Genomic DNA, 22,161 nt, shown 5'->3' with positions numbered 1-22,161 from the left:
CACATATGCTGACCCCTGCAGATCGCCTGCTCTGATCACAAGGAGAAACGCGAGTAGTAAATATGCAGAGAGCCCTGCATGGATACAAAATTTGTATCTGCATCCGAGCAGCAATCCGCAGAAATGGTTTGTGGATATCAAGCGGACAGCCGTGGATTTGCAGAGCGCTAAATGTGCAGGCACAGGGACGTGTATGCATATGTGTGCACCCTGATTCGAGGCCACAACGGCTGCAAATGCATGCATGTCTTTGGCACATGCGACCTAGGTGCACAGGTCTGGACATCTGGGCCAGGGCACTTTGGTAACTCATGGTCAGCTGAAAGGCAGATAAGTGTTTCCTGAGCTTAGTACAGGACAACGCATCCAGTCTAATCTATGTCATGGCCTTTAAAGTTTGCACAGCCACTGAAACGTTTCCCTCCAGCAGCAATCCAGACACACCTATTCATTCGATGGTGGAGACAATAAAGTGCAAAGCAAATTGTCCCAGCTGAGGAATGCAGAGTTTTACCTGGATCAACATAAAACCTTCTTAGGGCCAATCCTGATTCCCCATACCTGGGCCCAGAGAACTGCAGGAGCGGGGAAGCTGGTGGGATTCTGCTGTATGGGAATAAATAGGATTTACAAAACTTGGCAGGGGGGTTGCACCTCCAGCAGACCACAATGCACCTCGGGGATTTTCAAATGGTCAAGCCTGAGCGTGCACCGAGGGAGGTGAGCAGACCAGTGGAATCAGGTCTATGCAGATCCAGTTATCCGTCCCACTGCACAGGCCGTGGGCCTAGCAGAGCCCTGAGGCTCCAGGAATAGCCTGGAGTCCACAGATCCCCGCTCAGTGCACAGCCTGGTCCCTCCGGCTGTGCCCTGGGCTCAGGTTTGGCATCAAGGGAACCATTGCATGGGGAAACTCTACCTGGGCAATGCAAACCCGCTTTAAATGCAGCTGTCAGGTTTATTTTAACCCTCAAGCCATTCCAGTGGACAGGACAGCCACGTCTCCGTCGGGTGGGTTTGTTTCGCGTGTTACAATGGGTCAGAAAAAAAAAACCCAAACCAAAACCCAGCCCCCAAGCCCGTTCTTTAAGTGAAAGTTTAAAAAGACGTTTGCTCCAGTATAAAAGCCCTTTAATGATATTATTGGGTTATGATAGTGATAGGAAACTCCAGCGACGGCAGGGTTCTCCCCTCGGTGAAGTTAATCCACTTCCCCGGGCACTGGCAGCTAGGCGGATGGAAGAATTCCTTCCTCCACCTCACGCTGTCTACACCGGGGGCTAGATCAGCTTGATGCCGTTGCAAAGGGGTGTGCATTTTTCACACCCCATGAGCAAGAGAGCTGGGTCGACTTAACTTTTGAGTGTAGAGCTGGCCCAAGGCAAGGCAGCTTCGTGTGTGTGTGTGTGTGTGTGTGTGTGTGTGTGTGTGTGTGTGTGTGTGTGTGTGTGTGTGTGTGTGTGTGTGTGTGTGTGTGTGTGTGTGTGTGTGTGTGTGTGTGTGTGTGTGAGAAAGAGCCACGAAAGGGTTAATGCCTTGGTTTTTCCCAAGCAGCAAGCAACAGCGTCTCAGGTGCTCACAGAACTGTCAGCCCAGTGTGGGATCGCCATGTTAATATACCTGTTACTTGAGGAGGGGAAGCTCCTAGCTCCAGCCTGTTCTCCTCCGGTTCCGACTGACCTCTGCTGAAAGACTCTCTCTTCATAAACCCAGCTGTCAGTTTTCTCATTTGTCTCTAGACTCGTCAATATCCCAGACGCTTGAGGAGCCAGTCAGTGGGCGCCCGACAGTTTAACTCTCAGGTTTAGCCCAGGGACTAAGTTCTGGGCCAGGCGCTCAGCGCTCTTTCTGTCGGGTGTGCACAGCTCTCGCAGAATGAGCAGCTGCTGGGGGGGGCCCCTGACATTGCAGGATCTCAGGGCAGTGTGAAAAGGGCATAGCCCGCTCTCAGCCAGCCGGCATAGGAGGAGCATCGGGGAAGGGTGGCAGCAGCAGCAGGGGCTGTGGCCAAAGTGGCAGTGCCTGGGCAGCAGAACAGGATGTGTAGGACCGGGCCTGCTGGTATCATTAGGGCTGTCTGGCTCCAAATCGTTCTGCTCTACTCGCTGTGCAGGCAGCCCCAGACAGCGCGCACCCTCCATGCACTGTCTCCCTTTCCAGCCCTATCTTTCTGCCCTTCCAGAGACTGTGGCCTGCGCCCTCCAGCCTGACCCAGAAATCTGGCCCACTTTTGCTTCCTTCTGCTACATCGAGCAATTAGTACTCCCCGCTGTGATAGTCCTGGGCGGCTCAGATTGATAGTCAGTGCGCTGAGGGCCCGGACAGGAAACCCTCCCCATCTCAGCAGGAGCAAACAGGCAAGGTTAGCACATGGAACAGGCATTCTCAGGCAATCAAAACCATCCCGTTTCCGGGTATCTCAGTTACGGCCTTGTTAGCTGGCTCGCTGTGACAGACACGGACATTTCACAACAACAGGATGAAACACATGGAGTAAAAAATACACTGGGGAGATTCCTCCTTATTAACTCAGCTGCCCCTTTCCTTAACTAGGTTTCCGTGCCCAACTTTACGGGACCCTGCATAAAGCCTCAGGCAAGAGGACGCCTGAACTGGGGGTCTGTGCCCCATAGAATGGGCCCACACACCCCAAATACCCAACCCCCAATGGCAGCCATTAGAATTGCTCAGCTTTTTTGCCTATAGTTAGGTGCACCTAGCCCAGCGTCCTGCCTCCGGCAGTGCCCAGCCCCAGAGGACGGTGCCGGCAGCTCTGCAGGAGGAGTGACGGGCTGCCCTGTCCACGGGGAAAGTGTAACTCCTGTTAGTGACAGGCTGGCATGAGACTGAGGCAGGAGGGCTTATAACGGGTGGATGTTTTTAGTATGGACTGTTGTGGCATTGGAGGGTCTCGTGCCTCGCCACGTGGCTGAGCTCTGAGCCAGCTGGAGGTCTCGGTGGAGGAGCAAGGACCTTTCCTGGGTGTAAAAGGAAGGGGGCAGCTGTGCATAAGGGGTTATAAGTCTGTTACGTATATCTCCAGGCCATTGGCAGCCTGCAGGGTAGTGGTGCTCCTAGATTCCCCTTCCCACATTTCGCTGATGCTTTCGTACAAGTTCTCCGCGGGGCAGTTCTTGGTACTCTTGTCTCTTCTCTTGGGCTTTTTCCAGTTGACATCTATGGCCTCGTAGGCCGGTTCAGGGGCTGGGTTCTGGCCACGGTCAGTCCAGGATCCGTCACTGATAGATTCATAGCAGGGCTCAGCAAGTGAGACTCTGGCCTGTGTGGACTGATACCCGGCCCTGCCCTCTCCTTGCTGGGCAGCTGGCCACCCCTGCTCTCCTTGGCTTGTCTTCCCAGCGTCCGTTCCTTCAGAGGGGGACAGAGCAGGGCCCTGGTGATTCTTTTTCTTGCCAGCTTTGCACACAGTCGAGTACATTTCTTCCACCTACAAAAGAACATCTGTGGTTATTGGGAATCCCCGTACGGCAGTTGGAGAACAAAACCCCCTCGTGTATTCCTGCCTGTGACTCACGCTCTGCTCGCTGGCTTTATAACGGCACTGACCCCACTCACAGAACTAAGGCCATCCATGCGTTTACCCAGCAAAGATCCAGCTAGATCAGGGGGGTAACGGAGCCACCAGGCAGAAAAGGTTGGTCTAGATGCAACAGGCCAAATTCAACCCTGGAGCAGCTGAACTCTGGCCATTTATGCCAGGCCTGGTTCCACCCCAAGACCAACATTTCAAGGAGGGTTCTCCTTCGACCCGGCCCGACAGTGGGATTAACAGAGGCCCAAAGCACCTCCCAAGCCATCAGTCCCTGACCCCTGTGGGCGGCGTATGATGTCAAGGTGAGTGAGCCTGGCCCCAAGCCAGTGGGAAGCGTGCCCAGCTCCCTGTGAGGGTGCAGAGATGAGGGAAGGTTCCCCCGTCAGCCCCAGCCCAGATTTGTTCCCGGGATCGCTGGGCAGCACTTTCAGTCGCCCTGTCCCGACCTGGGATGATCCTGGGAATTCAGTTCCTTTGATTTGCCTCCTGCCCTTCCCTCTGTGGAAACAGCCCCTCCAAGAGCAGCACAAGGAGCCTCCTCCCAGAACCCGTTAGCCTTTAACTGTGGTGATGAGCTGACTTCGCGCCTGGGTTAACCCCTGGCCAAAGGCAGGGGTCTTCTCCGTGCACACCACAGACCTCCTAGGAAAGCTTTCGGTTTTCCCATTAGGACAAGATCTACCAGTGAGGTTTGCAGGCTCTAACCTCAGCTAAAAACCCCCTTCTCCTTTCACTAACTTCCTCTTGCACGGTGCGCAAAACTGCAGGTTCCCCCGCTCCCCCCTCCAGCGAGCTGCAGAGACACACCCTAAAAAGACAGTCCCTGCCCCACAAGCACATGATCTAGGTGATAGCACCAGAGCAACGGGCAACAGGGAGAGAGGAGGAATGAACGGGAGGGAGGGATCTTTGCACTCGAGGCTGGCACAGCCCAGTGGAAATGCACCCGCCCGTGCGTTGCACCTTCAAACTCTGCCTGTCGGCCACAGCTAGGAGTTCACGCTGAAAGGAGCTGGGTGGACACTGAGGCACCAGCAGAGGCTCAGCCGAGCCCCGCGAAGTGGGACCCAGGCAACCCCCTCAGTGCAAGTTCGGCTGGCTAGCCCGGGCCTCTGCCGGTGCCGCAGCGCCCTGGCATTGTTTGTGCTCTGGCGCGAGCCTCCCCACTGCAACCCTGTCTCCCCAGCTCCCAGCTCCAGTGTGGATATACCCAGCGCGTCAGCCCCGGCATCTTTGGCCCTGAAAGCTGGGAGTTGGGAGCTGCTGTTCACACTGGTATCTAGCTGCCCGGCTGGCAGGCCGCGGGGCTCAGTCAGCGAACGTCACTGGCTCTGGGGGCTCTCTTGGGAGTTGGAGGAGATGGTGCCAGCGCTCGCATTCCCCACCGCCGAACAATCAGCCTTTTGCTTTCTCGGAAGCTGCTAATGCTTTTTTGCCTTCTGGTCCCTGGAAATGTGCAATCCTCTCCAGGGCCAGCTGGAGAGGCTGCCGCGGGCCAGCCGGCATCCTGGCAGAGTCCAGGAACCCCTGTGGGACGCTGGAGCCAGAAAGCTGGCGAGACGGGAGGGATTTTAAAAATAACACCGCGCAGAGACAGAAGGCCTGGCGATCTGCTGCTGAATTCCCTCTGCCTCTACACACGCAGGGGCTCAGCTCCTCTTGTTTGGACCAGGGCTTGGCCTCTTGCAAGCGGAACCGAGCCAGCCTCCCTCCCTCTCTCCTCCTGAGCTTCTTTCTCCCAGCCCGAGTCACCGGCGTAACAAGCTGCTCCTCTCACGCTCAGGGCCTGAATCTGCAGCCCTCCGCTCTGCAAGCAGAGATCCACGCCCTCCTGCTGGGAAGCCACCTTTGCCCACAGGCCACTCTTGCAGGCTGCACACAGTTACCGGAGAGACTTGAGACCCTGTGACTGCAGAATTCCCACGTTCCTAGTTCCCTGGGGAGGGGGACATTCAAGCCGGTCCCTGCTTAGGTCATTGCCCGGAGCTCACTAGCGTCTCACAACACTTCAGTTGCACCGTTGGCTGCGGAGGGAACATTCTAGCTCCGAGGGCTGCGCACGTGTGCAGGCGGGAGCCCACATTTAAGGGAAGTGCCTGTTTTCCCGGGGCCATTCCATGGCGTCTTCTGCCTCCCAAACCACCCCTCGCCCGCCTGTGGAGTGAATCCCCAGAGGATCTGAGCCACAGCCTTCCTTGCTCCCAGCACAGATTCCCGTTTCCTTCCGTGGGCTCTGCCTGAATACCCGGATTCCCCAGTGACCCTAAGACGAGATTTGTCTCAGGCACCGTGGTGAACCCTTGAACCTGCTGCAGCTCAGTGGCTCCTGATGATACGCCACTCATCAGCCCGGCAGAGGCCTGCTCACAACAGCGCGGGCAAGATAAACCGCTTTACTCCCGTCCAGAAGCAGAGGCAAATCCCAGTGCCAAAATCCTGCCGAACCCAAATCCGAACCCCCTCCGTCCCATCTGACATGTGGCTAAGGCAGGTCAGCCCACCAGCACCAGGGCTGGGTTCGGCTCACCTCGGAGCAGAGGATTGAATAGCCCTAGAACCTGGGCCCAACAGGCATCAGCACCAGCCCAGTCAAGTTTCGTTCGGGGTGGACCTGGAATCATCCTGTAAGGAAACCTTCTCAGGGTCCAATTCTGGGCTGTTCCCACACAGCTTGCTTTGACTAGTCACTATTCATGGTGAAGTGGCTGGCTGCCATTTCGGCTCCCGGACTGGGTAGCTGAAAGGTTGCGAATGGAAGGAACTGACAAACAATGAAAACATTCGTGCATTCATCGAGTTTAAGGCCAGAAGGGACCTATTAGATCATTTACTCTGCACCTCCTGCATTACACGGGCCAGAGAATAAAGCCCTCTCTGGCTCACATGAGCTCTCTGCAGCTCGTGAGTCCTTGTACCCTGCGTTTCTACAGCTGCCAGCGCATTGGGCCTCTCCCGGTGCTCTTGATACTCACATGATAATAACCGTAACCCTTTCTGCCGACATTCAGGAGGCGGGGGGGGGGGGGAGGAGGAGGGAAGGGGTTGTAACCATTTCCACACATCCCCCTGGCGACCTGGATCCTCACAAATAAAGAACACAGCGACCCCGTGGATAACGGCAAGCCAAGCTCAGAGCTTGGAGAAAGCACTGTATTCCTACCCACCCGGCGTCGACACCGTCTCCCCTGTCACCCAGCGCTGGAAGGCTTGGTGTGGCTGTTACTGTACCTTCACCGTTTGGGGGTTACAAGCAGCTCCTTCCCAGCCCCCTGGGTCACCGGCAGGCTGCCGTGTCTCATCCTGGCGCTCTGGCTGGAAATTCCTCTTCACCTTGCGGATGCAGGTGTACTCTGCAGTCACGGCCTTGTCCTCCTCGCTTAGAGGGGAAGCCTCCACTGGGGTTCCCAAGATGAGCTCTGGCTGAGACCCTTCCTGATTCACTGCCACACACTCATAGAGCAGCGCCGGGGCGGGTTTCAGCGGGGCCGAGAAGGGCAGGTTCGAGTAGGTCTGGTCCGGGCTCAGGGCATCAGCCAAAGGGTTGGAAGGGGGGACGTGGGGCAGCTCTCGGTGCAGGAGGATGCTGAAACTTGAACTATGCACGGCCCCTTCTCCCTCACCCAAAGACGCTGAAGGGTAGAGGAAATCCACGCTGGCTGGTCTTTGGTCTGGGAAGAGAAGAGAAGGTGGGGAAGGCGCCCGTGTTGGAACCACCCAGCTCTTGCAGGGGTCATTGGTTGGCTCTTTCAATGGGCTCACGCCAAGAAGAGTCAGAAAGAGAAATGATAAATAATAATAATAATACCCCGTCCTGGCCACTCTTCCTTCGCCGGGCAGCTCATTCGCAGCATGCAGTGACAGCACGTGCAATTACCCTGTGTGGCCGCGTGTGATGGCAGGTCCACACATGATACCCAACCCAAGGTACACACAACCGCGGCCCTACCACAGAGGATGGCTCAAGACCAACCACCCCTTCTCCCAGCAGCTGGAAGGCTGCGCTGCCTCTTGGGCCCAGCGGCCACCTCCCTTCACATCGGTGCACTCCCAGGCACCGAACCGCCAGGTCTCTCTGCACATCAACGCCAGCTACTGTAGACTTTTATAGCCACTCACGCTCGGCCGTGAACTTCACCCGGTTGAGCTCGTGCAGTTTGGTGTCAGATTTACTGAGTGATCGGAGCTGCATCTGCCTCAGCAATGACTGCAAAGAAAGAAGCGCAAACACACTCCCGTGAGACTCAGAAGAACAGAAGAACTGCCGCACCGGGCCAGACCAATGGGCCTTTAACCCAGCATCCTGGTTTCCGACAGCGGCCAATGCCGGGTGCTTCAAAGGGACTGAACAGAACAGGGCAATTTATCGATTGATCCATCCCCTGTCATCCAGTCCTAGCCTCTGGCAGTCAGAGGATTAGGGACACACACAGAACGTGGGGTTGCATCCTAATAGCTATTGCTGGACCTGTCCTCCATGAACTTAGCACGTTGTTTTTAACCCAGTTATATGTTTGGCCTTCACAACATCCCCTGGCAACGAGTTCCCCTGGTTGAGTGTGTGTCTTTTGATCTCACTGGGTGACCCTGGTTCTTGTGTTACGTGACTGACTCACTTTCTCCACACCAGTCATGATTTTATGGACCTCTAGCATATCTCCGCTCAGTCGTCTCTCTTCCAAGCTGAACGGTCCCAATCTTTTGAATCACGCCTCATCCGGAAGCTGTTCCAGCTCCCTAATCATTTTTGTTGCCCTTCTCTGTACCTGTTGTGAGGCTGATCGATCTTTTTCAGATGGGGCACCCAGAACAGCACACCCCATTCCAGGCCTGGGCACACCCTGCATTTACAGAGAGGCAAGGTGGTATTTTCTGGCTTCTTCTCTGTCCCTTGCGTAATGGCTCCTAACAGTCTATTCACTTTTTGATTGCCATTACCCACTGAGCAGACGTTTTTGGAAAACTGTCCACAGTGACTCCAGGATCTCTTTCTTGAGCGGTAACGGCTAATTTAGACCCACCTCATCAGTTTATATCTGTAGCTGGGACTATGTTTTCCAATGCGCCTTGCTTTGCATTTACCAACAGTGAATTTTATCCGCCCCTTGCGCAGACACCCAGTGTTGGGAGATCCCGCGCAGTAGCATGGGGGGACCATGCCCTACGACCAAGCTGCTCTGTCCCAGCCCCCCCCCAACAAGCCCAGTAATCCCGCTCTGTCCGCCGAGTGCAGTGATGGTGAACGTCAACTTCCGGTGTATGCAACACCCAGCAGGGGGTTAATCAGCTCCCAGCAATAGCTAGGCCTCAGCCCCCTGTCCCTGAAGGATGCAACGCCTGTCACATAATGTGCTCGGCGGGGGCTGGTCTCCGGTGTTTAAGGAGCACTGCAGCCCCCCTGCTCGTGTATTTGAATGACCGGCTCTGAACACAATAACTTTGTTTTCCAGGGCGCCTCTGGACACTGCAATAGGCTGCTTCAGCCGTAACCCAGCTCAGCTGGTCCCTCACAGAGCAGTATCACCCGGCAGCTCCATCCTGCCGTCCCCAGGACCTCCCCCTTCCACACGCCGCTCACGCCAAGCAGAGAGGACCCTGCCCCACTCCCCCCCTTCGACAGCTCTTCACCAGAATCTTCCAGACAGTCCGAGCAAGGGGCTGAGAACCCCCTGCCCTCACTGAGCCAGGCGGTGCTCAGCGCCTTGCAGGATGGGGCTCTAAAACAGCTCATTTCTAGAGCTTTCCCTGCAACCGCTGCTGTCTCAGCCCTTTCCTAAGGCAGCACCACCAGGCTCTCCCCCCGCGCTCCCTCCCCGTGCCATCCCGGTTCCACTGTAGCAGAACCTGCAACAACTTCGGGCCCGTAAGCGTATCTAGCCGATGTGTGCCCTTACCGCATCTACCAGCTTCACCCCGTCTGCTGGGACCTTCTTCTTCCTGTCTTTCCTGCCAGGAGAAGAGGGAGTAAGCTGAAGGTTGGCTGTGGTGGTGAAATGCCCACAAGCCCACGGTCCAGCAGAGAACACCCTGGGCGAAGAGCCGTCGTGTGGCTCAGCGTTTTCAGACGTGACCAGTGTTTCCAGGGGCCTATCTGGAGAGGCCTCCGACAGGCCTGATTTGCAGCCTCCCCTGGGAATCCGGCCCCCAGTAAGATGGCTCCAGTTGGGGACCCAAAACCACGGGGCACTTTCTAAAACCTCGACTTCAACGTCTTGTCTCTACGGAACAATGGTCGATATTAATAGCCCAAGGAATCTGCTCCTCCTGGCCAGACCGGTGGACGCAAGTGGCCCATCAGCGTGATATCTGAGGCCACATTTGCTACTGAATTTCAGAGGCTATGCTTCTGTTAGGAGCATAAACTGAATGGGGAATGACCCTAAAGAAAGCACCCGAGGCGAGCGCTCTTTGCTTCCTGCACGCATCGTCAAGCGGCGCTGCCATGTCAGATGAACACACCACATCCTGCCTGCACAGAGATGAGCAGCAGCATCCCCGTCACACTCTATCCTCGCTGCACTGCACGGCGCTGAAGCCCGCTCGCGATGGTGCATCTCATTTGCGCCCACCTCGCTGCACCCGTGCCCGGGAGCATGCCCGCCACTCTGGATCCACACCCACGTGTTCCCGGGAGCACGCCCGCCGCCCTGGGTTCACTGGGCCCATGCACTCCTGCGTCTGTCCTGCCGGGCACCTTTCCAGTCCTGGACACGGCAGAGAGTCGGCTCAGCCCATCACTGCTCTCCTGAGGGCGGTCGCCACTCAGCCTCCCCGCGCCACCCTTCCCATGCGTGTCTGCACGGGCTGGGCTCTCCGACAGCCCGGTGCTGCCAGGCGCCCTGCCTGCTCCTGCCGTGTTCCGCGCGGGACTCCTGCCCCCTTCCTTTCTCTTGACAAGACCTTCGACGTGCTCAGCTGCATTTGAGCCCGATGGAAAACCTCAAGGCTCCCTCTTCAAAGGGCCTGGCGTCTCAGGCACCACACCGCACCCTCGTTGCATGTCCGCCTACGTGAAGTGCTTACCGAGGATCTGGCTGGGATAGACACATGCCTCCAGGCTCTGGCACCTCGCCTGGGCTCATGCCGCTGCCATGGGGCAGGCAGGGGGGCTTCGCTGCACGATCAAGCCCCTGCACAGCCAGGATCGCTTCCCCCTGGCATTTCAGGGTGCCACAAACCTCCCCTGCGCTGAATCTCTTTGGTGACCAAAGGGTTAACTCCCCACCCGCCTGGCATGGTGACACCGGGTGCAACGGCCCAGCGTATTAACAGGGCCATGCCTGTGCTGAGGGCTCCACCTCTGCTGGGCAGCCCTTTGTCATAAACCTCCCAGGACGGGACAAGCCTGTCTGGCCTTTATTCAAAGCCCGCCTCTGTAAGGAGCCAGATCTTTGCAGGTCCCGCAGCTGCGGGGTCAAGGCAGGAGTCGCAGTTCTCAGCCAGGACAGACCTGTCAGAGATGGGCGCCTAAGGGTGGCTGCTCTGCTAGGGAAGCGCTGGGGCGAGGAGGGGACCGGGCAGCAGAGGGAGTTGGGAGACAGAGCGGAGCAGCCGTAGCTGAGAGCACAGGGCTGACTCTGAGCCCATCCTCGTGCTCACCGTCCGCGGGGCTGGGAGTTGCTCTGGGAACCTGGCTGGGTGTTGTGGCCTGCGGTTTGGGATCTGGAAGGAGCTGTCAGTTTGGGAGATGCCAGCCTCTCCCCTGTGTGTGACTCATCTGTTTGCAGGCAGTGCAGCACTCGCTGGCTCAGGGCTTCGTTCCTGCTGTGATGCTGGGGAGCAAATGTAACCGGGGATAGTCCCTGGTGGGGGGGAGCGGAGGTGGGGAAGGGCGTTTGGAATCTCGGTGCACGTCTGCAGCAGGGGGTTTCGTCCCAGGTCACAGAGCTCCTGAAATCCAGGCCAGGGGCCCTCGCATTCCCGCAGTGCTGAGCCAGGTGAGTGTCCCCACAGCACCAGCTAAGTTCCCACCGCCTTGCCCAGCATGCACTGGGCTCCTTGTGAAACCAGGGATGGAGTCCCTCAGATGCCACCAACCCACCGTGGAGCAGGGGAGAAGGCAGAGCAGAGGGGGCAGGGAGGGCTGACAGGCAGACAGCCACGACTTAAACCAAAGGAAAGCCGCGTACGAATTAACCCTTCCACGACCCATGCAAAAACCCTGAGGTTTGCCCTACCCTGCGCCGCAGTTTATGTCGCGAGAGCCCCGCCACGTACCTTCTGCAGGCAGCGCACAGGGCTGAGAGGAAGACCAGGACACCCAGCAATGCCAGCGCCAGGGCCGCAGTGACGGGCGGGGGATGCGGCCCAACCATCCCCTCACCACGGTCTGGAGCCACTTCAGATGGCGCTCTGTGGGAGGAAAACATCGGCCGTTAGTGCGCCCGAAGGGGAATGCAGAGGGCAGGCTGCCGGATGCCCCCCTCCAGGGCTGCGGTCTCCATGGTGCCGCACTGAAATACCACGGTGCAGTCAGGGCTAACAGACAGAGCGTGAGGCCAGGCTCCAAGAACTCCTGTCCTCTCTCCTATCCCAATACAAAGGCGTCACCACAAGCGGCTGGTTGGCACGTCTTGAGTTTGCAGCAATGCATCCAGGCTCAGCAGCCCTGCCCAGCATTCAGGCACCAGTTGGACCAGTAGGTCATGTCAGCTGGGCCAGGCGCTTTAGCTGAGCGCAGCGACAGGAGCGTCTTCCCAGTGGATGAGAAGCTGAGACCCTTGCAGCCGGTCGCCAGGACCTCCTAGCTCCGCTCCCGTGCTTAGGAAGTTTAATTCAACAACAGAGACCTGGCCTCCAACAAGCACAGCTGCCCGCAGGGGACTGAGCCCCAAGCTCAGCGCGTGGTTCCCCCTGGGAGGTAGGTACGAACCACTCCGGGGCTACCTGGGGTTCTGCTTCGTGAGTTACACTTTGGCAACCCTCCTGCTGCGGAACAGCCTTGAACTGAAGGGCTGAAATGCGGAGGATTTGCCAGCAGGGGGAGCTGACAAGGAAGGAAAAGCAGCAACCCTCAAATTATGGAGGCTTTGAGCCAAGGCATTTTGAGGGGCTGCCCCTGTTTTAAGATCTGGCCTGGTCCCCCCTTTTCCTAGACAAATGCTAAACGACTGGCGTGAACAGACCGCCCTCCTCGCTGAGTGTCTAGGGCTCCCGTCTTATATCTTCTTCGCTTTCTCTCTCGAATCTCCTCTGCGGCAGAGCGGGCGACGTGAGCCTGTGATCCCCCAGGCCATTCCCCAGCTGGATGGCAGGGGTGCACGCAGGGAGAGGGCTCCCTCTCGCTGTTGCTGCTACTCTGCACGAAGGCCTGGGAGAATCCCAGGCTGCCGTTGGTTCTTTGCACAGCCCAGCCAGGTGGATTTCAGCCTTGCTTTTCTCACAAGCCTGGCCCTGGTTCAGGCTTTTCTGGCGTCACGTTATTAGGTGCAAATCTCAGCTTCCATTTCAAGTAAAAAGTTTCTAGTCCACATGGTTGCCTAGAAACACTTGAGAACATAAGCCAAGCCCTCTCTAGGGGCTCAGACATCAGGCAGCCAAGAAAAAGAACCCCAAATACATCATTTGTTAAAATCTTGTCCCTTTTGCGATTTTGGGGGGCCTGATGCCTGCTCTTTGAGTGCTTGGGGCTGCCAATGCTGGGAATCCAACCACAAGCCAGGGGCACAAGTGGGCCTGTCATCCACTGAGATCTCAGGGCGTGATCCCCCAGTTACACAGGGCACAAGAGGGCATCACAACACTGAATTCTGGACTGGTGTCACTTTGTCCTGGAGCCGGTTCCCTGCTGGAGTAATGGCACCTGCTTGGACGGCAGGTAGGGAGAAGAGGAGAAAAAGATCGGGGGGAGAACAAAGCATAAGGTGGCATTTGAGCTCTGACACAGCAGAGTCAGAGAGGGATGGGGAGGGACGGTTTCAATCTGCCACGTCAGCAGGCTCTTAACAGAACAAGTACAGGGGTGATGTGCTCGGAAATGAATAGCGAGTCAGATCAGCCAGGTGTTTACGCAGGGTGGGGCTATGAATGGGGCATCTGCTCTGCAGTTGAACGGGCATGGGAGTTTGAGGTTGAATCCAGGCTGGGATTCAGGGTCCAGGCATAGGTGCTGGAATTAAGGGTGCTTCTGCACCCCCCTGGCTTGAAGTGGCTTCCATCAGATACAAGGTTTAGTGGGGTTCAATGGCTCTCTGCCCCCCCACCACACACACACAATGTGGTTCCCTGGTGCTGCTGTCTCACAAGCCATCCTTGCCAGATCGTCTGTTCTCAGAAGATTTCTCCGTAGGCCCAAATCTCCTAAGAACGGTCGTTCATGCCCTGAGATCTCAGTGGATAACAGGCCCCTTCTGATCTGATCTGAAACCAAGGGCGTCATGGCGTGTAGGGAAATCAGAGCCTCCCGAAATCCAGGGAGATTTGGTCTTAATTTGGGGCCCAGCTTAAATTTTAGAGTCAACGCATTTTTAATCTAAAATGAGAGGCAGGCCCCCACCGCCCCAAACCGGGGATCGAGCCAATGCAAAGCGAGGCGCTTCGGTGCAGCACAATGTTCACGAGGGAGAGCTGGGTGGGCACGAAGTGTTGCCCCTGGAACAGCCGGCCTTGCTCTGCGTGTTGCATCGCCTGTCCCACCCTGAAATCCCACGATCCCGCCTCAGGGGGCCGCCTCTCGTTCCCCGCCGCGTGCGAGGACACCACAGAAACTGGCTGGCATCTATCTGCCAGACTCCTCTGTGCTGCCTTCGCCCATGTCACCCGGCTGCATCTTCCCCAAACCCTCCCTCCACTCACCGCTCCAGCGTGCACATCGAGGCCCTCGTCTCGTGGCTGCGGGGCCGGGGTGGCGAGTGGAAGGGCCGTGCCCATCGTCAGCCGGCCAGCTCTGCCGAGCGGGCCTCAGCCCAGCCTGCGGCGCATCTTCCCAGCCTTCCGCAGCCACGGGCTCGAGATGTGGGGTGAGAAAGGGTGGGGCGGCCAAGGAGCTGCGTCAGCGAACAGGAAACCAGGAGGGCTTCGCAGTCGGTCGCACAGCCCAGCCTGCCACCAGACCTACTTTAGCAGCTGTGTGCAGGGGAAGGGCGGCTTCGCTGATTCACCAGCTCTGAGCGTGGCCCCCGGCCGCACCCAAGGGAGAAAGCAGCTCGGTGACCCTCTCCGGCCTCTGCTACTTAACAGGGGTGGCTGAGCCTTGCAGAGGTCACAGGGGGGGCTCGTGGGGAAGAGAGAACAAACTCCTGGGGGACAGAAGACCAGGCCTCCAGGCTCAGAGCCCTTTGCCCTAGATATGCAGCAGGTTTTGAATCTCAGCCCGCCCCAAGTGTCATTTCAGAATCCGGCACCGTCCTTCAGCACACCCTGCGAGGGCCTTTTTCCGTTTCCGATGCACTGTCTGAGCCCAACCACATCCTGTGCTCAAGGAATGGCCACGCAGACTGGCTCGGGATGCCATCTGTGACCCCGGGGCCCAATGACTCTGACGGGTTTTCTCGGCGAGGCCTGGCCAGCCGTTCCTCTGCTTGGAAAAGGCAGAGACAAGGCGCAGCCTCCGGGGGCTGGATTCTCTGCCCCTGCACACGTCACCGCTGGTGCTGTGAACCCGTTCCTTTCCCGGCCCTTTGCTAATTTCCCCCGGGTGTGGTAGCTTGCACAGCCCCTGCTGGCATGAGGAGACCAGGCTGGGGACATCCTCGCTGGCAGCAAGGGGCACCAGCCAGCACTCGGTGTGGCCTGGTTTGTAGCAAAAGTCAGACAAAGGCAACTGGGGCGGTGCTGACTTATGGGGCTGAGACATAGCCACGTCTCACGGGAGCTCCTTGGGCCTGCAACACCGCGGCTCCCAGCTTCGCTCACACTCCACCGAGGGAGCCACTCTGACCCATCGCCCCGCTCCCACCCGACGCAGAGGGGCCGAGTGCTTCCACACAGCAGCACTGCCCTGCGCTTGCAGCTCCCGGGGCGCACAGCCAGGCTTGTAGCAGAGCACTGGGAGCAAAGCTGGGCTGCTCTCCTGTCCCGCCCACGCTGCTGGAGTGCGCAGCAGAGGATTAGGGGCACTCAGCATGTGGCTCAAGGGGTTTAGGATGGTCTCTCACCCCGCAGGCTAGGAGGCAGAAGTGGCGAGGGTGGGACAAGAGCCATCTTCCAGCCTGACCACTGCATTACAGCCTTGCTCACGCACAGGCTTGGAACAGGGTCCACCTGTTTACAGGCTCCCCCCGGGGCTGACACTTTCTTGCATGCAAGCCGGCGGGGAATCATATCCTCTCTCGGCACTGGCTCCTGTTCCATCCGGGGGGGGCAATCGGTTTCCTCTGCCACTCTGCACCAAGCGTGCTCCTTGCAACAGGACCACAAAATGAGAAAGCCACAGCTCCCCTCCACCCACCCAACCCCCCGCCCTGAGCGCACTCACTGTGGTCTCTAGGGCTGCCGATGTGCTGCAAGTGAAAGAAGACCAGAGAACGCTCCTTTTCTGCAAAGCTTTGCACTGCGGATATGGGACAGGAATCCGCTACTGCCTCGTACCGTCTCAGAGCCTGGCCCTGAAAGGGCACTTGCAACCATCTAAGCATGTTCTTGCAAGCAGGTGCTCGCATGGTTTCCACAACCCCTCTGCGTAGGGGTTTCTCTGAGGCCACGTCTACACTACAAAATTGTGTCTACACTTTACTCCTTGTGTCAGCGGTCCGTGTCCTCACCAGGAGCCAGGGTACCACCCGTACTGTCAGTGGCGGGTATTGTGGGACAGCTTCTGAGAGCCAGTGACCGCTGACGTAAGCATCCCAGCGTCACTGTGCTGATTCAGAGCTGCTGGGGACGTGGCCCTGTATTTGTGAATTGGATGTCCGCACTGGACTTTACCTGGCTGCAGCAGACTAGGGACAGGGAAGATTTGGCTCAGTGCCAGCCACATGGCATGAATTAGCCATATTTTAACGAACTAACCAGGTCCTCCACGAGGCAGCACTTCCAGTGCAGAAGGGATCTCGGTGCCTGTCTAAACAAAGCTCCTATATGGGGCACAATTCACAGGCAGGTCACAGGGTGAGGGTTTCAAGGCCACAGGCCCCTCTCCCGTTAAAAGGAGAGAACAAGCCAAGAAGCTTTAGAAACACAGATGTAGACAGTGTGCTGGGCTCTGAGACAACCATGAATCCTCCTTGTCCTGTTCTCCCCTCCTTTGGCCAGGGAAGTCAATGCCAGGGGACTTGTCCAAGGGAAAGGCCGGGTGTCAGCAGCCAGGTCTCCAGCGTTCTCTCTGCCACTGATTGACTGGGTGACCATGAGAAGGTCACTTACACTACGTGCCTTCGGTCTCCCTTTCTTTAAACAGGGGGATAATGGTCCCAACCATACAGGAAGCTTGGGAGTCTTAATGTCTGCCAAGCACATTGAGAATCTTCAAGTGCTGTAGAAGGGCAAAGTATTTTATTTTGTGTAGTCCTATGGAAAATGAGTCACACCTGGCCTGAGCCTGCGTATCTGTGACTGGCCCTCCTCCCACATCCATGCATGCAGGCAAAGCATGTAGGCACAGACCCCTAGACAACCCAACAGGCAGCATAAACCTAAGGACAACAGCGCCAAGGCGCATGCGGTGCTGAGCCCAGGAACTAGGAGCAGATGAGTCCGATTTTCCAGGGCTTTTTATGGAATCTCATCTTTCCTGGAGGACATGGCAAAGCAGTTGTTCCCCAGGTGCCAGGAGCATCCGCACCTCTCTTTGCATGCTGCAAAATGACCCAGGGGTTTCCTACCCCCATGCAGGTGAGGGAGGGGGTGGGAAGAGAATGACTTAGGGCAACCTCCCCTCACTGCAGCTGCCATGCTGAAAATAGGTCAGTTAAGCAAGGACAGACAATCAAACAGCTGCTGCTCACATCAGCAGAGAAGCCAGCACAAAGGCAGATTCACTATACAGAAAACCAGTTCTCAGTATGGACTGGGCAGAGCAGAAGCTTACAACTTCAACAGTGTCCTGGGAGGAGAAAGGAGAGGAAAGAGAAGCAGCTCCACCATGCTGCTGGGTCCTTTCTGTGCCTTCTACCAGCCCCGTCACACTTCCCAATGCTAACATACCCACAAAAGGAAAATGAAGTCAGGCAGCCCCCCAGCTTCAGTCAGTCCACGGAAGGCCCTGGCGTCAGCGCCATGCGCGGAAATTAGGGTCCAATCCTAGAAGGTGCTGATCTCCCTCAACTCCCCTGGACTACATGGAGAGAGTTCTCGGCAGCTGCAAGAGCAGCCTCTTACAAAGCAACACAAGCTCCGGCCCCGTCACATTGGAGACAAAGGCCCTCTCAATTCTGGTTACTCTTCCTCAGCAATCGAAGATCAGGTGCCTGGGGAAGCCTCTTCAGAGCTGAGAGCCGAAAGAAGGCACAGCTCCTGTGGACGGACTAATCACTTCACCGGCTCACGCGCCTAAAGATACAAGCCAACGTGGTCGACAGATCTTTGCCCCAATAAATAACAGCGTGCTGCACTCGTATAGCATCTGCCACCCAAGAATCTCACAGGCCTTCGCAAACTTTAGTGACTGAAACCTCAACACCCAGAGAGGAATTATTCCAAGTTTTACAGATGGGGAAGTGGAGGCAGAGTTTAAGTGACTTGCCCAAAGAGACAGCGAGTCAGTGCCAGAGCTGAGAGAGAACCCTGCTTTTCTGAATCCCAGTCTGATGCTTTTACTAGACAATGCTGCCTTTCTCTCTGGCGATAGTTCTTGTATGGGATACTCACAGGACAAGCACTCATTTTAGTCAACTCCTTAGATAACAGTCCTTGTGCAGCTCTCGCAAAGCAAAGCTAATCCTCTCAAATTGACAGGTACCTGCTCATCCACACGAGGCATGTTAATATTTATTTAATCCCTTAGCGGCCATGCAATGCCGCCAAGTGTAACTGTAATCCAAGAGCATTAACACCCTGCAGGGTATGCATTACAGCCTGCTTACAGATTATTCTTCTGCTGCACAGAGCTACCACTATATCTACTCCCCTTTGTTTTACGGACTGCCCAGCGCTTTGGGATTGCACAAGAGATACAGCATTGATACAAAAGGCACTAGCGTGAGTAGCTAAACATTGCTGCATATGTAACATAAAAGGCTCAAGTTCCCAGCCTCATGCTATAGGCAGCTTTCTTCCTGAACATTTCCAGCCAGGTTTTAACATTTCCTGAAGGCTATCAAGTTCCCAGGTGGCCTTTTGCAATAATTCCACACAATACAAATTACAACACGAGCACTCTTAACCCTACAAAAATGATCCCCGAACCCACCACGGGATAACTCTCCCATCTGGCCTCATAGTCTATGAATTGAAGAAAACCGGTAGAACAAGGCAGGAACTAGGAGAGGGAAGAGAAATCCTGCATCTGTTGACAAAAGCATGATTATTTTTAGAAAAAACTCTCTTGGGAGGCCGGAGTTGACATTATGGAGCATGAATCAGGGTCAGCGGAAATTTTAAATCTAGCGGCTGACTCTGCTTACTCTTTCTTACACGAGGAGTCTCTCCTCCTGCGAGTAGCCCCGTTGAAATCAGTGGGCCTCATTGCATGCGTAAGGGCATGTCACACGATTAAGGGTTTGGAAGATCAAGTCCATCAACAGACTTTGAAATGTGCCGTTAAGCTTCATGCCAATAAAGCTATTGACTCAAGCCCCTGCAGCTGTTCTCTAAGGTAAAAACGTACAGCAGCGCTGTACAGAGGACAAGCTTTAGAGGCCATAGCAGCTTTGATCGGGCAATTACAATACTAGCACATGTCCAGAGTACAGAAAACACACAGGCACTATGAGAATTGGTGGGGAAAGCATGCAAAGATAGGTGCTAATCAGGCATGAAAATAGTTCATTGCTGTTGATTTTGCTCCCCTGTGATATTTTTGGCAGTAACAAGAAGGGCTTACATCCATCAGCTAGGCTGCAAGATTATATTAAATGAAATTCACCAGGAGATGAAATTCTAGAGGTTATGTAAAACAGGAGGTCAGAGCAGATGATCTAATGGTCCCTTTTGGCCATAAAAAAAACAAAAACCCAAAAACCCCAATGAATCTGAATCTACATTTAAAAAACAGCATCTTGAAAGAAGAGCCCACAAAAAAAAAAATCAAAAACATTGCTCAACTTTTTGCTGTTATTGGAGGAGGAGGAAGACAGTTACAAGTTGGGCACTACCAGTGATTATCAGCTGGACTGCAGCTGACACAGCTCTCAGGGATTGGGTTGGGGGGGGGAGGGGAGGGGAGGGGATCGAAAAAAATACTGTTTCTGCTTATCATTGATATTTCTACAACTGCAAGAGCAACCATAGCGGTAAATCTCACTGAGCGCTGCAGTCAGAGCAGGGCTGTCTCTTGGGAGGCTAATAATGATAAAACACTAACGAATCCTAGAAGAACCTTTCAAACCTGAACTGAACGCAAACGCTCATGGTCAGCAATTCAGCAACAGAAGGTGATGAGATGGGCAGACTCTCCGTGACCACTTTAATTGTCTAATGGATGAGGGGGGTGTTTGGGTTTTTGATTTATGAAGGTGAGTCTCAGAATGGCTGGGGCCGTGGGCATAAAAGCCCAAACACTTCCGATTACAGTTCTTACTACTGCACGAGGTTTTCAAAAGCACTCAGCGTTGGCCTAACTGTTCCGCTGGAAGCCCACGGCAGAACTCTCAATGATTTCCATACAGACGTGAGCCAACACTAAGTGCTTATGAGGATTCCACACCAAGTGCCTGAAGGATCAGGCGCTGTATTTGATCACAGCGCAGGTGCTGCTATTTACACTAAAAATGGAAAAAACAAAGAGAAGTTTTGGTAAAGACACCTGTGGCTTGAAATGTTAGGCTGCAGTGCTATGATTTGAACCCTTCTCTTCACACCATGGAAGACTGGCTGAAACCTTGAGACTCTGAAATGTGATTGTTTATTTCTGCCTCCCTTCTGCTGGCTGAGACTATACATTCAGTTCAGCAGAAACAAACAGTTTGCTTTTTAAAACAGGAGCCAGGCACTGCTAGAGAGGTTTCTGATGCAAACCTTGGGCTGGACACAGCAAGACAGCAGTTCTGGTGAGAATTCTCATTGAAATCTGGCTTTCTATAAACATAGCAAAATACCGAGTCTTGCTGTCAGCCAGGAATGTGCTTTTACAGAGGCATGTTGGGTAGTTACTAGAAATCATTTACCTGCTTTGGAATTTTCCCACCATAAGAGCAATTCCACTTACACACAGTTTGAAGTCCCAGATATATGCTGTTATTTCTTCAGTCAGTTTCTCCACCCCGACAACCTCAACTACAAGAGTGCGGTCAGCGATGCTGGGGATTTCTACAAGAAGTTGGCTCACTTCAAACAATTAGGAGTCTGATTTTAATTCTCTCCCACCTCTCCACCCCCAACCGCTGAGCCTCCACAACTCCAACTCATTCCAAACTCAGCATTTCTGAAAAGCAGGCACTAGGTAATTAAACAGTTGCCACTGTACCTCACAACCCTGCAACTGACACAATATTAAGTTCCAGTCATGAGAAGCCAGGCACACTGTCAAGCTCAGCAGATCTTTCTGTGCATTTAAGCCTAGATGCTCTTACGGTTACAAACTTTAATTTGCACAAAGCTTACAGCCCTCACTGGCCCAGACTAACGCATGGAAGTTTGTTAAGTAATCCAACCAACACACTGAGAGATGAGGGGGGAGAAAGAATCTTGCCATTCCAGCACTGCCAGCCTAACATTCTATGTACAACATTGAGAAGATTACGTACAAAACTGGTTCAGATACCGAAGATGCAGCAATGATTTTCAGCCAGTAGTTGACAGGGGGGCACCTGAGTTTGCTTGGTAAGAAGCCAACAGCACTTACTTTAGAGACTCAGAAGAAGCCAGATAGCATGAAGAACAGAAATCCGTCCATATCCTCTTCCTTGCCAATAAAAATGGATTGTTGTTCCTCCTCCCTTACACAGCAGAATGGGAGTGTTCTGAATTACATATTGTTGAGTTTTTCAAATATCTTGGCTGTGCATCTTTCTCAGGCTGCTCCTTTGTTCAACTCTGGTTTTTCAGCCAAGAGATAGAAATGCCTTTGAGCTGAGACACCATGCAGTCTAATACCGCAGCTCATTTCCTGGCCTGAAAAAGTCACCACATCACCCAACTGACTTATTTTCTCTCTCTCTACTGTTTTTGCAGAAAACATGCAGGTGCATGGGATCAGGACAATGTGCAACAGCACCCTCTGCTGGTCTTTCGTCAGTCTTTGACCTCATTTCAATACCACCTGTAAGGGTCGCTTGCTTTGTTTTATAGATTAATATAGTGAAAAAGAAGAAGTTACTTTTGATATAGTATTGTGAAGGATCACAAAATGCTTTATAGAGAGATCGCTTTATCCACCATTGACATGCAACCATCTCAGGGATGAAACTGTTCAGGACAGTACGTGAGGAAGCAATTGAAACCACTGAGGAAATTTGAGGGTCTCAAAAATGCAGTTATGCTTATTGGACAATGGAACTAATACTTCCACTCTCATAAATAAAAGATGGCATGCCTGTGAGTATGGGAAGAAGATGAGAAGGTCCTATGCAAGACTT

At 54.7% G+C, this 22,161-nt stretch overlaps 1 protein-coding gene across 1 annotated transcript; it reads right to left on the bottom strand.

Moving 5' to 3' along the window:
- Positions 1-1,132: 1,132 nt before the first annotated feature.
- On the bottom strand, positions 1,133-21,478 carry LIME1 (Lck interacting transmembrane adaptor 1). Its single transcript, XM_067554593.1, has 6 exons — positions 21,429-21,478; positions 11,768-11,902; positions 9,445-9,496; positions 7,670-7,757; positions 6,782-7,221; positions 1,133-3,448 (listed from the first exon to the last, which is right to left on the bottom strand). The coding sequence occupies exons 2-6, from the start codon at positions 11,863-11,865 to the stop codon at positions 3,017-3,019; spliced, it is 1,110 nt and encodes a 369-aa protein (XP_067410694.1). The 5' UTR covers positions 11,866-11,902; positions 21,429-21,478; the 3' UTR covers positions 1,133-3,016.
- Between the last annotated feature and the right edge of the window lie 683 nt (positions 21,479-22,161).

Source organism: Emydura macquarii, unplaced genomic scaffold, assembly GCF_026122565.2.
Source record: "Emydura macquarii macquarii isolate MOO-44397 ecotype Brisbane River unplaced genomic scaffold, CSIRO-AGI_Emac_v2 contig_1483, whole genome shotgun sequence".
Classification (NCBI taxonomy): Eukaryota; Metazoa; Chordata; order Testudines; family Chelidae; genus Emydura; species Emydura macquarii.
This window is presented reverse-complemented; position numbering and strand designations above follow the sequence as displayed.